The sequence below is a fragment of the Calliphora vicina genome, chromosome 2, assembly GCF_958450345.1.
Source record: "Calliphora vicina chromosome 2, idCalVici1.1, whole genome shotgun sequence".
In the NCBI taxonomy this organism is placed as follows: Eukaryota; Metazoa; Arthropoda; class Insecta; order Diptera; family Calliphoridae; genus Calliphora; species Calliphora vicina.
Window position 1 is genome coordinate 3,227,121 of NC_088781.1, and position 16,951 is coordinate 3,244,071.

The 16,951-nt window shown below is 28.9% G+C and overlaps 1 protein-coding gene across 1 annotated transcript in view; it reads left to right on the forward strand.

The window, feature by feature from the left end:
- Tmtc2 (Transmembrane O-mannosyltransferase targeting cadherins 2) overlaps positions 1-16,152 on the forward strand; it is a 136,604-nt gene extending 120,452 nt beyond the window's left edge. The window contains exons 6-10 of the mRNA XM_065501639.1: positions 14,503-14,588; positions 14,674-15,062; positions 15,134-15,218; positions 15,359-15,516; positions 15,720-16,152. Coding sequence (XP_065357711.1) covers positions 14,503-14,588; positions 14,674-15,062; positions 15,134-15,218; positions 15,359-15,516; positions 15,720-15,896 — 895 coding nt within the window. The 3' untranslated portion in view covers positions 15,897-16,152. The remainder of the gene's footprint in view (positions 1-14,502; positions 14,589-14,673; positions 15,063-15,133; positions 15,219-15,358; positions 15,517-15,719) is intronic.
- The last annotated feature ends 799 nt before the right edge of the window (positions 16,153-16,951 follow it).

Genomic DNA, 16,951 nt, shown 5'->3' on the forward strand with positions numbered 1-16,951 from the left:
GGAACACATCGAATTCTATTTATTTACAAAGAAAACAGCACTAAAACACAAACATTTCTGAGAAACTATAAAAAAGCTCATGCATACGTATGACTACAAATGTACAAACATTTAAATGTTTGTGGTTGGTATAAAATTTAGAAACCATGAATAGAAATCCTGTTAAAGATGAGATGTCGCATGGCGATGCCGCATCAAAAATAACACACATACACATGGACCAATAGTGCATCATACACTAATACACTTACATGTATACATATAAACGCAAATACAAACACATTAAAGCAAATGCCACATACGTGTTTTTGGATACAAAGACTGTGGAGTTCTGCTTCATGTGAATGCAAAGTACGTTACGTGAGCTTGCATACATGTTCATTTTGTTTTTGGTTGGTTTGGTTTTTTTTACTTCTTTCAACAGTTAACTGAATAACGGGTGTATTTTTTCTCTCCCATACCTAAGAGTAGTAGTGAGTAAAAAACAGGCCTCTTTGTCACTTGTTTACTTTTTATGCATTTCATGTTTAGTTTTTTCTTTTCTTTTTTTAATGCAGCCTTTTTTGCCATTATTTCAGTTTTTCTATTGCAATATGGTATTTTGTAGTTGTGTATTTGTGTTGGTGTTCCTGCATGTATTTGTTGTTGCTGTTATTGCTGCTGTTGTTATGCTTTTGAATGTTGCTGAGATTTGTAAGCAATATAAATGCTCGTAAAATGGCACAAATGATGAATGATATTGTGTGGCGTTCAAGTTGTTGTTGCTCATATTATTGTAGTTTTTTTTTTTTTGCTGAATTTCTAGCAAAGGACAAAAAAGCATACAACGTCAAAATGAGAACGAGCACAACAGCGACAACTAAAGCAATAAAATGTTGTTCTGAAAAAATGTATGCTAAGGGTGCGATAAGTGCGTAGTTGTAAAGCACCAAAAACACAATAACAACAACAATAATACAAAAACACCACAACAACAAAAACATATACACCCGATTTTTTCAATATGATTACATGGTGAAAGTATGCTTTTACATCAGTATTTTACTTAAAAAATGAACAAAAGACATTATGATAAATGCAAAATCAAACAAAAAAATTGTTTTGAAAAAAATCGATTGTTGATCAAATTTAGGACAGCATTTAAAAAGTAAAAGTGGAATAAAAATAAATTAAAAAAAACTAAAAAAAAATCGAAAGTTGAAGAAAACATAGTTGTACGCAACAAAATATAGTTGTACATGTTTGCCATAACCATTTAAAAATGTTTACAAGTTTTTAACACTATAATTATGTATATGATTGCGGCAATCATAATATGTTCAATTTTACAATTCACATGATTGTATCAATCATATATAGTATTTTAGTAATTAAGTATAAATTTGTGGCAACCATTTTTATGATTTAATACTTCACCATATTGTGATGTTCTCGGATTATGATTATGATACAATGATTCATCATGAACATGATTGCCATAAACATATATGTATATTTATTTACAACAATATGTATTTCACCCATTATCACAATGTTTGGTTATATGTTATCTTATAGTTATGCTGTCGGTTTAAATAATTTTGTATGAAAAGTAAAGTAAATAATATATAAATATATATGATATTTAAGTAACCTTGAGAAAACTGAATGTATTTCTCCAATTTTTTATAAAATACTGTATAAAAGCATCTCTAAATTCGGACAATCGTAAACAAAATTAAAAAAAAAATTGGTTTGCTGGAGAAATGCACAGATATTTCTAATAAAAATACTAGAATGTTAATAAATGTGTAATATAATTTTTAATGCTGCATAATCGAAATAGTCCACACATCTGGGAATTATATCACTATGCTAGCTGTATCAAAAGAACAAAACCATATTCAGTTTTCCTTAGTTTTTCATACACTCGTATTTATTCCCATATACCTAATTCAAATTAAAAACTAATGCAACATAGGGGATTATTTTGTAAATCACTTCACCTCACTTTGAACAATTTTACATATAACTACTTAAATTGCTTTTGTTTTTCATAAATCTATATGGAAATATTTTTAAATTGTATTTCAAAATAAAGGGGTTAATTTAATCTCAATGTTATTATCATATAGAATTTAAAACTTCTTATTAAATGTTATCTAAATCAGGTGATGTTTAACCGGAAACTCCTATAAATAAATCGAAATAAATTCCCTTAAATACAAATATAAACAAATTTATCACAATATTGTTTGCATTTTAAATTTGTTCAACTGCTTTTTTATTTTTCATAAAATGTTGGTTTGATTTATACATTTTTATTCTGATGTTAAAAAAAAATAGGGAATCAAGCAAGTACAACATTTAAAGCCAAATACAATATTTTATCTAAAGTCTGCACGTACATATGTAAGTATGTTCGTTAGGGTGGATGGATTTGTTTATAAAAACAATCGCAGTAGAGGAAATGATTCTAAAAATAATTCTAAGCAACTTTGTCCTAAAGGGTGGGCCATTTAAAATTTTAAATTTGGTTTTATTAGAAAGGATAAACTCACCACCACGATTGACTCGGCAGTACTTCATCCAATCAACCTAATATTTCAGTATAATCTCAATTGATTCGCCTTGAATATTTTCAATGACAATCGTCTGAATAATATTGTGTTCCATATAAAACCAGAAATTTGAAAAAATAATCAGTACTTTTTTAAATAGCCGATTCAAATTAAAAATTTTAAGTGACATACATAGATTAGTATGTATAAAATTGATTTTTAGGGAAATTCAAAAAAACACTTTATAATTAATTTTGTTATTAATTTGTATTATCAATTACACAAAGTTTTCAATTATTATATAAGTATTCAGTAGTCACAAAACTAGTATTGTAAAATCTAATTTATAAAAAGATAAAAATCAAATAGAAAACATAACTACATAAAATGTTTTCCTTTAAAAGTTTCTTTGGGAGCTGATTAAACATTGCATCGATAAGTGGAAGAAAAATGTCCAGAATTATAATCCAGGTTCACAATAGTTAACTATTAATGTAAAATTTACACAAACTTGCATCATATTTGTTAATTTTCGCAAGATCAAAATCAATTTTAGACACATGGTTTCTAGGACAAAGTTGCTTAGAAATTTTCATAGAATCTTTTTTTTTTTTGCATCCATACAAAACGACCCACCCTAATATACGTACATCAATTTTTACTTTTAACAAATCACCGCCATCTAATCAATACAGCTTAAGGTATTTCCGAGATTTGTTGTTTTTATAAAAACGAAACAAAGAATAAGAAAAAAGACACTACAAATCAAAGAGAAAATATTGCAAATGAAAAAAATACCTCAAGTTAACAAACCGACATCCCAACAAAAGTAAAAAGACAAAATATTAAGAAAAAATATCAAGTGTGTCGGGTGTTTGAAAAAAGGGAGGAAAACCACACAATGCGTTTTACTATTTCAAATAGATAACGGAAATTTAAACACCACATCACAAGAATAACGAACAGAAGCAGAGGAAGAGAAAAAAATTGTAAACATTAAACAACAAATAATTTGCAACAATGTACTGCAGATACATACATATATAAATACAAGTAAAAGAAGCAATAAGTGGAAGTAAAATAGAAAAAATCAGATAAAATAGAAAAAAAAACAAACAATTGTATTGAACAAAAAAAATAGAAAGAGAAAGAAAAATACACAAATGATGAGTTAAAGAAAAATCTAAAGGAAGAAATGAGAATCAGAAGAGCTGGCTGGTGTTTGATTTTCTTCCTTTAAGCAGCCATTTAAATCGACATTAGCAGAGGAAGCAGCTGTGAGCAAAGAAGACAACTGAAGAGTCAGGAGTAGTGCAAAGAAAAAAGTATGAACCACAAGCAAACTTCCAGAAATATAAATAAATATGAAACAATATGTTGAATGCCAAAACCAATTTTCTTCGAAAAAAAAGAAGACAATAAAAACAAATACCTCCCTTGCCACAGAGAATAATATTTTATATCACAGGAAAATCGAAAAAAAAATTAAGTTCTTGCAAAAAATAAGATACACAGTATTAAATATGTAATTTAGAGATGATATACAAACTATAGTTTGAGCTCCTAGAAAGGGAATTTCTAGAAATTTTATATTTTGCGAAACTCTAAATATGCTAAATATTTGGTATTTGTTATTTGGGAAAATAAAGTTGACCAAATTGTTATTAAGAAATGCTTCATAAGAAATTGTAATCAAATTCATACAAATTAAATTCGGTTAAACATATAAACAGTTTTAAACAGGAACTGTTTTTCAATCAAAAAAAATAAATAAAACGCTACCCATCCAAAAAATCTAACTTAAAGTTTTAACACTGAACTTTAAAAATGTTTGATTCATACTCACGTTATCCATTGAAAATCCTGTTAACATTGAGACAGTGTGTAGGGTACCTTAAAGTACACACATATATTTACAATGACAGATCATTTACAAAATATTTTGTTTTATTGTGTGGAAAGTGTTTCGTTAGAGAGAGTGTGAGAAAGACAGCATCATAGAAGGAAATCTAATACGAAGGATGTTTAAACATGTGGATATTTTGGCACACAACATTTGATTGTTTTTATGCTTCTACATCAATATTTTTACTTGGTACTCACTCACATTGTAAAAAGGAAATTTATCTGATGTTTTTTGTATCGTTTATTTTGTTTTGTTTTTTTAACAAATATTGATTGGGAGCAAATGACAATATATTACTAAACATCCTGCTACACAGCTAATATTAAGTATTTGTTTGCTGTGCGTTCCAATAACTGATGTAGTTGCATGCAGCATGTTGTGATAACATAAAGTTATACAACAATAGCAAAATCATGGGGGAGTGGGTACCAATAGCAGTTTGTAGTTTGGCAAGTAGAAGCAGCAGGTAGTATTAAAAAATAATATGTATTTGTATGTTATCTCTATAATATTTCATATTGAGCTTCGATTACGTCTTACACAGCATTTCTTAAAGAAACTTTAAAGTTGAATTACAGCAAAATATTGTAAAAAAAAAGAAAATAAAGAAAGAATAATGTATATTTCAAGATGAATTCCTATGTTAAGTGTTTTTTGTATTTTTTTATTTCTTGCAATTTCTTTAGTACGACAAGAAACAGACTTCATTGAATCAAAATGTACATTGTACACACTCGAATACAGACAAGTTGAAGTACAAGTGGAGGAGAAAAGCTGAAAAGGGGAAAGTACAGAATGAAACGTTACCAAACTCATTGAAAAGAAATCAAATTATTCAGTTCAATGATTATCGGTTTTGTTGTTTGGTTTGGTTATAGAGTTCTTCAATGCAACAAGAACAACATCGTTCTTATCCTCATCCTCATCCGCATCCTCAGATTCTCATCATTATCATCAACACCATTAGAGATGGTAAAAAATGGAAATGTAGATAATGATGCTTTGGCTGCTGCTCGTGTTTCAGCTCCTGCTGCTCATGACGATGATGATGATGTTGATGATGGTAAATAGTATTTGAATTGTTACATTTACAAATACTTAGTTATCAATAATACATATACACAGGTCAGGATTTACTGATTTAAACAGGTTGAATTGAATAAATTTTGCTGGCTTTTTCCCTTTTATCTTTTCCTCTTACTCAAGGGTACTGTGTCTGTGTAAAATGTGTCTGGTATAAAAATCTCGGTGTATAACAGCAGCAACATGTCATTTATATTGTATTTTTTTTCTACTCTCTTCTCTGCTGCTCAAGTTCAAATGGTTTGAGCAGTGAGTTAAATGGGGGTGGTGTTTTGGGCTTATAAATTATTTACAATATAAAAACACTTTTTTTCCATTTTGCAACCTTCCGTTTATACCTTTTGCCACAAAGTTAACACGCAATAATCAGTGGCACAAAACTCATTTTACAATTCCAAATATCATATGATGATATTTATACACACGTTTCTATTACAAACAATGTTTTAAAGGAGGAGTGATTTTTTCCACCCTCGTCGGTGTGTTTGAATTTGCCGGCGTATGTTCAAATTGAATTGATTTGTGTATGAATGTATGTTTTAAGAAATATTTAAGGAAATATGTATAAAGATATTTTTAGAAATGCTGCTTCACCAGCAATACGCTTGGTAAATTTATTACAAAGTCTGGGATTTAATGAAAGAATTAAGGGATCTTATCTCATATCAAGTCATTGCTACTTTCTATACAGTAGATTTGTTATTGAATTTGTACTTTAAGAAAGTATATGAAATGGAAATGTGATTAACAGCCTTCTTTAGATTTTTCAATACAAAACGTTTAAAATTAAAATAATCATTTCAGAATTCTTCATTTAAGGTTTAATGATGTATTTAAATAGTTTATGTTCTATTATTCCTAGAATTTTACTCAGTATATTCCAACAAAAAATAAATTAAGGCCTGTTTCACGATGTCGAAAGAAAAATGATTCGATCAAATTTGTATGAGTGCCTGTTTCGACATCGTGAAACAGGCCATTAATTAAAACACCTTTGAAAAATTTCGAAACAGTTTAACTAAATCGTTTTTTTTGTGAAATGCAATCATGTTTGTATCTTATATGAGAGGTATAGAAGCAAAGGCAGCAATTTCCACTTTTTTAGTTTCAGCAAAGTCCTGTATCTCTAAAGGCTCTCTTATTTATTATATAGATTGTTTTATTACTCAGTTTTTTAGAATTAAATGAATATATAAAGCAATTTTGAATCTAATTCAAGACAAATACGATACGAAATTTGATGGATATTCCAACGTTTGAGATGAATAATTTTAGTTTAAATTAAAAACATTAACAAAATATTAAAAAAAACAAATATTGTTTAGTTTTTTCATTTTAAAAACGGTAGTTTATTTCCGTTAAATAAACCATATTATTTTTATTGCAAATAAAAGCAGTTTAGTAGTTTAAAAATTGTAACAACTCTTTATTTAATCACTTTTATACAATGGACTGAATAGTTGATGTTCTCGCTTTCACCTTATATACACTGCATTTCCTTTAAGATGTTTCCAGCACCATCTATTGGTGCTTCTAGAATGTTATATTTCTATAATGATCAACTCAAAGCATTTATTCAATATTGTAATGTTAACCATATCCACAGATATGTTAATTGCTGTTAATCGGACGGCAAACAACATTGTCCACAATTAGAAATCTCCAGAAATAGAAATGTTGAGAAACATGATGCAACCATCCATTTGAAACCATTATGTTTGAATTTTTAGCAATACTATTATTAAACATATTTCACTTTGAAATTGAAAACAAAATAATAATAAATTATCCAAAATACATATTTTGCAAAATTATGAAATTTTTGGAAAATATAGTAAGATTTTTAATAAAATGACCATCCAATGGATATTGCTGTCTATGATTTAATCGGTAGTTTTTGGCCATTGATTTATATTGGTTCTGATCACTAGTATTCACTGAAAGTAATTTGATGGCTTTGTTAGATAAGTTCTTGAAAAAATGGAGTTTGCATACTTTGCTTCTATATCCCTCATATATCAGCGCTTTTATATTTTAGAATTATCGAAATCATTTCTTAAAATCTTCACAGTTCAATCTTCATACAAATATTAAAAAAAATCTTAACGACATCCTAAGCTTGAAATCTAGTTGGTCCTTACAACTCATCAAATCACTATCTTATTAGTAATGAACATGAATTTTCAATCGAGTTTTTACTAGAATACTCTTTCACAATGGACACAATTTGTAGGCAACAATTCGAATAAATAACTATAATTTTTAATCCAAGTATAAGAAGCTTAATTTATCTAAATCTATTACAACGACTCGTCCTTGTAAGAATGGATAATTTTCCTCTTCTCTTTGCAACAAAATTGCATTATTCCATAGCGATAAGAAGTCAAAATATTTTCTCTGAATACAGATCTCCCACATAAAATCTTTTGAAGTCTTTTCCCACTTGAATTAAAATCATATTCCTACAACTGTATTTTCCAAAAAAAAAAGAAAAAAAATGCACCAAAAAACCTGTTGTTCAAATAGCACATAAACATTATTAAAATGTTTGCAAACACATTTCCCAAAGCATAATCCAGACAAATAGTTTCCAAACAAAATTTTCCAACATGACAGAGAAAACAACAAAACAAAAATCGGAGAAAAAAAAATAAAGAATCCTTTGAAATACCAAAAGACATCATTCATATCAAAAATGAATTGTACTAGTTTTTTTGCAGTTCTTTTTTTTAATTTAACAAACCTGACTGTCATTTTCATTGACTTTGAGTTTCTCACAGTTTTTTTTTCTCCAAGTTTTTTAAACAACCAGCCAGCCAGCACACGCCATGTAGCAACAAAAAGCCATCAAAATCAACAAATGTACGGGAATTTCAAATCTACAAAAGCAGCAAGAAGAACGAAAACAGTTTAAAAAGGTCTTTCGAAATACAAATACGCGTTTTCTTTGTAGTTAAACGTGATAACGTCATGGAGTAGTATTAAGACTACTCCGCTGGGTTTTATAGTCCAACAATAAGGCATTGTAATGTTAAATATTTTTTCAATACATTTGGGTTACCTTTGGATCGAATTCGAATTTTCGAATTTGTATTTTTCAACACAGCTTGGTATAACACGCACAATGTTTTGTACCTTTCCAAAAGTCAACCTTCAAAACCCCACTATCTGAAACATGCATGATATGTTAAGTATATTTTTTAAAATTTAGAATGGAAGCAATATTATTAAAACCCATTTCAGCTTTTTCTTAACATTCGGTCAAATTAAGTTTTTAACTTTAAAAACTGAATATAACTTTAAACTTTGGACTGTTTTTAGTAAGCACTGAGATCGAAAAGCCTTAACACACGTTTTTCATTCAAACTTTTAACCCAAGTATTATTTGTTTTTTTTTGATCAGTTAGCTTACTGACATGTTTTACATTTTTATTATGTTTAATGTCAATTGTGTTGATTTATTGTTAATCTGATTATAATGAGCGACGAGAGAAAGTGCGTACTAAAATTAGTTATTAAATATTTTCAACAAAACCCAACTTGATCCTACAAAAAGTTGGCCAACCAGTCAAAGGTCTGCCGTCAAACTGATTTCAATGTTATTAAACAGTATCGGGAGAACTTGTCTGTGGATAGAAAACCTGGTTCATGTAGAAGTAATGGTCCACATGATGTTTCCAAAGCCAGTAAATAGCCAGCATTTTCAAAAGGGCTCCCAACATATCCGGTAGGAAAGCAATCTGGTTAACTTGGACTATTTGGTAAGAAAAATTAAAGCCAATGCAGGTTTAAAAACATACTATAAGGATCAACAGGAACCTTGCTAAAAATTTAAAGGCCAAAGACAGAGCACGGAAATTTAAGTCAAATTTTATAAAAAATATACCTGCTGCATAGTGGTTGACGAAATGTATGTTCTGCAAAAATGTTCGCAGCTTCCTGATCAATATTGTAAAAAAAAATTTAGGACCCAAAAGCGGAAAATTCTCCCAAAAAGTTCTTGGAATGGCAAGCAATATGCAGTTGTGGCAAAAGAAGCCAATCATTTGTTAAAAAGGAATCTATAAATACCGAAATTTACATCAAGGAATGTTTCCAAAGAAGGATGCTTCCATTCATAAGACTTCTTAATGTGTCCACTTATTTGGCCTGTTACTATGGTAAGCAAGGTCTTGAGTGGTACAAGAACGGTGTGAACAATGTGGTATTTGTATCAAAAGAGGCAAATCCTCCAAACTGCCCGGAGCTAAGGATAGTGGAGAGATATTGGGCTCTCGTTAAAAGAGAAATGAATATCACAAAAAAAGGTGTCCAAAAATGTGGTAGATTTTAAACGAAAATGGACTATGTTTTCGAACAAAGTGACAGTAAGCACTATAAAAGCCTTAATGGAAGGGTTTCATAAATCCATCACTAGTAACTAGAACTATTAAAATAATATTTTTTATCAGTTGTAATAATAATTTCAATCAAATAAAAAAATCTAAACTGCAAGTATAGTGGTTTAATTTTTATAACATAGTATAAGTATGTTATGATTTGTTCGATATCAGTCCTTAGATCATATATATTTTCAAATGACTTTTCAAATTGTCCGCATATGGGAAGAGAAAAAGAATTAAATGAATGAAATGGCAAACAAATGCAAAACATGAAAAATACGAGAAAAGTAAAAGACTTAATGTCATTTTCAAGATAAAATGCACATAAATACCCACACACTCATACGAATACCCATACAGACACACACACACAACAAATACTTTTCAAATACAAGCACACTAACACTATTTCAGTTATATGTGTGTGTGTATTTATGTTTTTATCCCCTTAGTTGTTTGCAAACACACTCATACCAAATACTCGTTCGTACGGATACGTAACCAAACTATTGTGTGCATATATTTAAATCTATATGTATGGATGTGTGTATATGTGTGTGTGTATGTGTGAATAGTGAGTTAGTGTGCATGTGTGTGGTGCATTTTCGTTTAGATTGTGTACTTTGTGAGACGTTTTACTTGTTTTGTTGCTCACATAAGCATTTCCGTCAATTGAATGAAATTTTCAAAAGAAATACCAACAACAAAAACTACTAACTACAACTATATACAACAACAACACGAACAGAAAACATAAAATACTAAAACGTATAAAAGTGACTGAATGAATGAACGGATTTTCCTACAAATTTGTCAAAAAGAACAAAAACGAAAAAAAAAAAAAAAATATAAAATACAAACAAAAAAACTCTCACCCATACATCCACAAACCCATACACACACACCAGAAAACGACTACAACATGATTTTCATGAAATTGGACTAAAAGCCCATTTATGTCAAAATACAATACAAAAATGAATGAATTCTCTTTTGCATACACAAACACACACACAAAGGCAACAATGCAAAATTGGTTGAATACATAAAATACCAAAGAACTGGCAAAATACTATAGTAAAAATGAAAAACAAGAAAAACCTTAAACAAAAAACGTTAACAAGACAATGGAGAATGAGATCTTTTTAAATCGGATTTAATGGCTTTAAAATGGCCAACAATTCTAGCTGCTGCAATACTGAACTGATACAAATAGTTTTCTGAAACTAATGAACATGCTTGATTACCAAAAAACTATAGCGGAAAAGAAAAGGATTTAACTTTGGAAATGAAATAAGCATTTTCAAAAAAACAAGCAATCAATTCCAAATATTTTATAACAATTTTGGCCCTAGTTTAATTTTTAGGTGGAACTTAAAATAACTAAGTAGGTGATACGAAATGACTTCAAATGAAAAAAGTACGAAAATAAATTTTTATTTGGAATAATTTTGTTATTCACTTCTATTTGCTATAAACTTCGGTGCGCTTTAATTAATCCGCCTAAATTAGTTAAGAAATAAACTGTTTGTAAATGAGTTACATATAATCTTTTTAAATAGAAAATTAACAAATGTGTGTAATTAATTTTGTACTTGTTTAAAATATTCCAAACAGATATGCAGATATTGTCTGAATGGAGTAAATTTGCAAGTAATATTTTTACACACAAACAGTGCCACAAAAACAGTATTAAATTCTGTTTTAAAATTTAAGCGTTGGATATGAAAAAATTTTATAAAAATTAATAATAAACAAAATTCAAATCAAGCTTTTATTTAAATGCTCTGAAAGGAAGAAAATAAACTTTAAATTAAATCAAACTATTTACTACATTATAAAATTTACATGATTGTAAACTTGTAGCGATATTTTTCTAATTCTTGGCTTGTCACCATAAGGTTTCATAACATATTGTTAAGTTTTTATCTTTTAAAAATGGTGGTTTATTATACCCTTCAGCTTCGTGAGAAGGGTATATATAAGTTTGTCATTCCGTTTGTAATTTCTACATTTTTCATTTCCGACCCTATAAAGTATATATATTCTGGATCCTTATAGATAGCGGAGTCGATTAAGCCATGTCCGTCTGTCTGTCTGTCTGTCTGTCTGTCTGTCTGTCTGTCTGTCTGTCTGTCTGTCTGTCTGTCTGTCTGTCTGTCTGTCCGTCTGTCTGTCTGTCTGTCTGTTGAAATCAGTTTTCTGAAGACCCCAGATATCTTCGGGATCCAAATCTTCAATAATTCTGTCAGACATGCTTTCGAGAATTTTGCTATTTAAAATCAGCAAAATCGGTCCACAAATGGCTGAGATATGAGGAAAAAACCAAGACAACCTCGATTTTTGACCTATTTTTTTTACCTATATCTGGATTACTAAGACATTAATATAGACAATATGGATATCTAATGATAGATATTTCAAAGACATTTGCAACGACGTATATAAGACCATAGTAAGTTGGACCTACAATGGGTCAAAATCGGGAAAAAAAATTTTGAACCCGAATTTTTTTTAAAAAAAAAAAAATTGAAAAAACCAAAAAAAAATTTTTAAAATTTAAAAAAAAAATTTTTAAAATTTTAAAAAAAAATTTTTTTAAAATTTAAAAAAAAAAAATTTAAAATTTAAAATAACAATCGAAAAATTTTTTTTCCAAAAAATTCAAAAAACAACTGGAAAAAAAATTAAATTTTGTTTACCTAAAAATATTTAAAATTTTGAAGTATAATTTGGTGAAGGGTATATAAGATTCGGCACAGCCGAATATAGCACTCTCACTTGTTTTTTCTTAATAAACAGTATTATTTTAATTGCAAATAAAAGCGATCTGTGGTTTAAACATTTTAACAACTCCTTATTTATTCAAATTAACATAACATTTTAAATAGTCACCTTTTTTTAATACACACACTTATATTACACACTGGTAAAACAGTTGATGTTAAGTCTAACAGCGCCTACAATACACAGACTCTCTGCAGCTTGCTTTTACTATTTATATACACAGTGTCATCTTCTAGTAGTTTCATGAATTATATTAATGGACAAAACTAGAATGTTCCATATCTAGAGCTTTTAGCAGCTTTAACAGTTAATGTTGTTATACCATAAGTAATATTTATAAGAGCTTGTTACAATGTTGATAAGTACATAGAAGCAGTCATTACAGATAGTGTAGTTTCGTAAAAACATATAACGCAATAAATTAATTTAAAACTTATTTTCTTCTTGCTTGTTTTGAAAATGTTTCTTTATTACTTAGTCTGCTTTTACACAGGGCAAGTTTACTTGAAGCAAGTCTCGTCGATTCCCTTTTAAACTTGCTCGTCTGTTTACACACAGCAAGTCTGTGAGCAATTTTGTATGTCAAAACCTAATAGACGCCATATTGAAAATGAGAAAACAAAAGAGAATTGAAGAGACTTGCCAGTACAAGCAAGTGTGTACCCCTCTTCTTTCTTCTTGCCTCTCTCTCCTATAAACTCTAGACTTGCGCAAGAAAAATTGCCCTGTGTAAAAGCAGACTTATGAATTTATTTTCTTCTTGTTAGAGCACCTGGAATATTTCCAATTTTCAAATTCGAATTTTCGAACATATCTAACAATTTTATACTCTGAAACTACATTAAACATTCTTTAAAATTCATGACTATTTTTAGTTTTTTTCGTTCGAAATTGGGAGATGTAAAAATCCTCATGATTTCGAGTTTAACAGCTTGTACTTAAACTAGAAACACGTTCGAACATAAGTTCGAATATTCGAATTTTTGAGCATAATATTCCATTGTCAGCAGGTTTATACATGTTCTAGAGATTAATCGATATCGAATTTTCGAATTTCAGCCTATTTGAGCTACTGTTTTAAAATTCAGTTACAAATTTTTAACTAAACAAACATACAAACGTAACAAGTTAAGTAAAAACCTTTTAATAAAAAACCTAAGTGCAAACAGACATCTTGAAATTTCAAATTTATTAAAATTTACTGTCTAGTACTCAACAAAGACAAACAAAAAAATAAACTGCAACTAAAGTACAGCTTTTTTTCGAAGAATGCATTAAATTGGAAAAATGAAAATAAATGGAGAATGAAGAATCAAAAAAGAAAATGAGGAAACAAACCAAATATGACTAAAACTCTCATATTTTCCACCTAACAACTACTTTTTTTTATTAACTGTGCTTTATTTGTTCTTCATATATTCATTTGCCTACACAGGATTTCATTTCTTTTTCATTTACAAGTTTGAATTTTTTCTAAAAAAAAAATGGCAATTAGTATAAAATCAAAGACCTTGAATTTCACTTTTATTTTCCTTTTTTTTTGTTAAACGAGTATTTTGCTGTTCTACAATGATGATTGTTGGCATAAAAAAACTACAACTACAAGTTGATGAAATGTTTGATTAAACAATTATAGAACAAAAAAAAACAAACATCAGAGAACCACAAAAAGATTATTTAAACGAGGAAGAGAAAAACATGAACATGAATTGTTTGTTTTAAAAATGAAAGCTTTTATTTTGTAGCAACTTTTATGATGATTACCAATGTTTTCTTTGTTGTTTTTTTTTTTCTTTCTTTGCAGAGGAATTTTATATCAAAATCAACTAAATTATAAAAATGCAGTAAAAAGTTTTAAGAACGCCTTGAATTTTCGACCTAATTTAGCAGGTAAGTGCAAACAAAAAAGCTTGCTTCAAGTTTATTATCACAGAATACGGTTACAACTAAAAACAATTCCTTTAAATGTTTATAGTGGCCTATTTAAATTTGGGCATTTCCTTAATTGCCTTGGGCAAATGTCATGATGCTGCTCAGATCTTACAGGAGGGCTCTAAGGTCGATGGTAATGGTGTGCGTGATCGTGCGGCCCATGAAAATGCTAGAATTTCATCGTACCTGCAGTTGGGAGCACTCTATGTCGAACAGGGCAAATTACAGCGCGCTTTAGCCGTTTATCGTGAAGCTTTATACGAGCTGCCACATCACTACTACAAACGAGATGTCATCTACCATCGTATTGGTGATATCTTTGGCCGCTTACAGCAGTGGGATGAGGCCGAGCGACATCATAGGGCTGCTTTGGAGTTGCAACCAAATCAGGTGGCAGCTCATTTATCGTATGGCGTAACATTGGCCAGAAATGTAAGTTTAAAAAAGGAAAGAAATAATAAGAAGCTTAAAGTGAAATACAAAAATAAATTGCTTTCTTACAGAGCAGTAGAGTCTCAGAAGCTGAAATGTGGTTTAAGCGCGCTTTGCAATTGGCACCTGAAGAAGCCAGCGTTTATCATCATTACGGTAAGTTTTTATTATTTAGCTTTATATTAAAGATGGCATTATTGCAAAAGTTTTAATTGATATCAAGCTTTTTGTTTTTAATATAAAAATAAAAAGCACTTTATATAATTTGTCTCTTTATTTCTATTTTTCCATTTCAGCTGAATTCTTAACAACACAAACCCGCTTAGCAGAAGCTATAACATATAGAGTCAAAGCAGCTGAACTGGCACCTCAAGACTATTCACTGGTGGTAGCCGCAGCTACAGCATTAAGGCTAATGGAACGCAAGCAGGAAGCTGAAACTTGGTATAGAAAAGTAAGTGTAAAAATTTAATTTATAAAAATTATTTTATAATTTTGAAAGTTCTAAATCCCGGAATTGTAAAAATCAGAGCCGTTTGTTTGTAGTCCTTAGCAAAGGATACTATTAATGACATTTTAGAATTCTTGTTTATAAAATTTCGATTATCATGAGAACTTTATAATAATAAATCACCTTTTATCTTTTCATTTGATTAGGCTGTCAACCTACGACCCAGTGATGCCCATGCCCACACAAATCTCGGCGCCATCTTACACTTACTGGGACATACAAATAAAGCGGCAACAAGCTATAAGGAAGCACTGAGACTGCAACCCGGAGATGCCACAACTCTGGGTAATTTAGCAAAATTGGGACTAACAGAAACCAAATAGAGACATATTTAATAATAAATAAAACTAATAAATTATGACAAAAAAAAATAACAAAAACCTTCCTAAAACTAAACAACTTATAAAAAATATATATTTTTGTATAAAAAAAGCAAATAAATCACCCAAGAATGAAAGGAACTTCTAAAGATTCCATGTAAACATAATGTATCATACCAAGCAACAAAATAAAAATAAAATAAAGACCAAAATAATAATAATATTATTTTTTTGTTTGTATTATTTTGTAATTGAAACTAAAATTTAACTAACAAAAAACCTTTTTAATTTATGTAAATAAATCAAAAAACAGGATTAGAAAAAAAACTCTGGCCAGCAGCAAAACCTTGTTCCAGAGTGTAACCCTTAATAATTAATTTTTTATTATTTATTGTGTAAATAACTAAAATTGTAATTTGTTTTAATGTTGTAAATACAAATTTTAATTTCATTTAAAAGTACTTCATAATGGCTTAATATTCTTTTTAGTTTTTAATTAATTCAATTGTAAATTATCTTGTAGATAATCAATCAATTAATACAATTTATTAGAGACAAAAACGCAGAAGACGGTAAAACATCAATACAAATTTAAAAAAAAAAAAAGTTATTTACCTGTCGTATAATTTAATTATAAATAAAACAAAATTATAATTATGATTATGATTATTATAAATAAAACCCAAACTTATCTCAGATTACACAGATAAAACATATTGTAAATTATTAAAATATTATATATAAAATGAAATAAAATAAAAAAAGTTATATTCGTAAAAATATAAAAAATATAAATATTTCAAAAAAAGAAAGTATGCAAAAAAAAAAAACAAAGTGTTTTATTTTCATTAAGAACTGTGGTTCCAAATTCAAATATAGCTGGACAAAATTATATAGTGGAACTTGTATATGCTTTAAAGGATAAACATAGTCATGAGACGAGCTTCAGCGGTATTTGTTTATTCGTGACCAATACAGGGCAAGGGTGAAGACTAGTAAAGTAAGATTTAAATTTCTCTAAAAAAATTTAAGTTTATGCTTGATTAAATGAACTATAA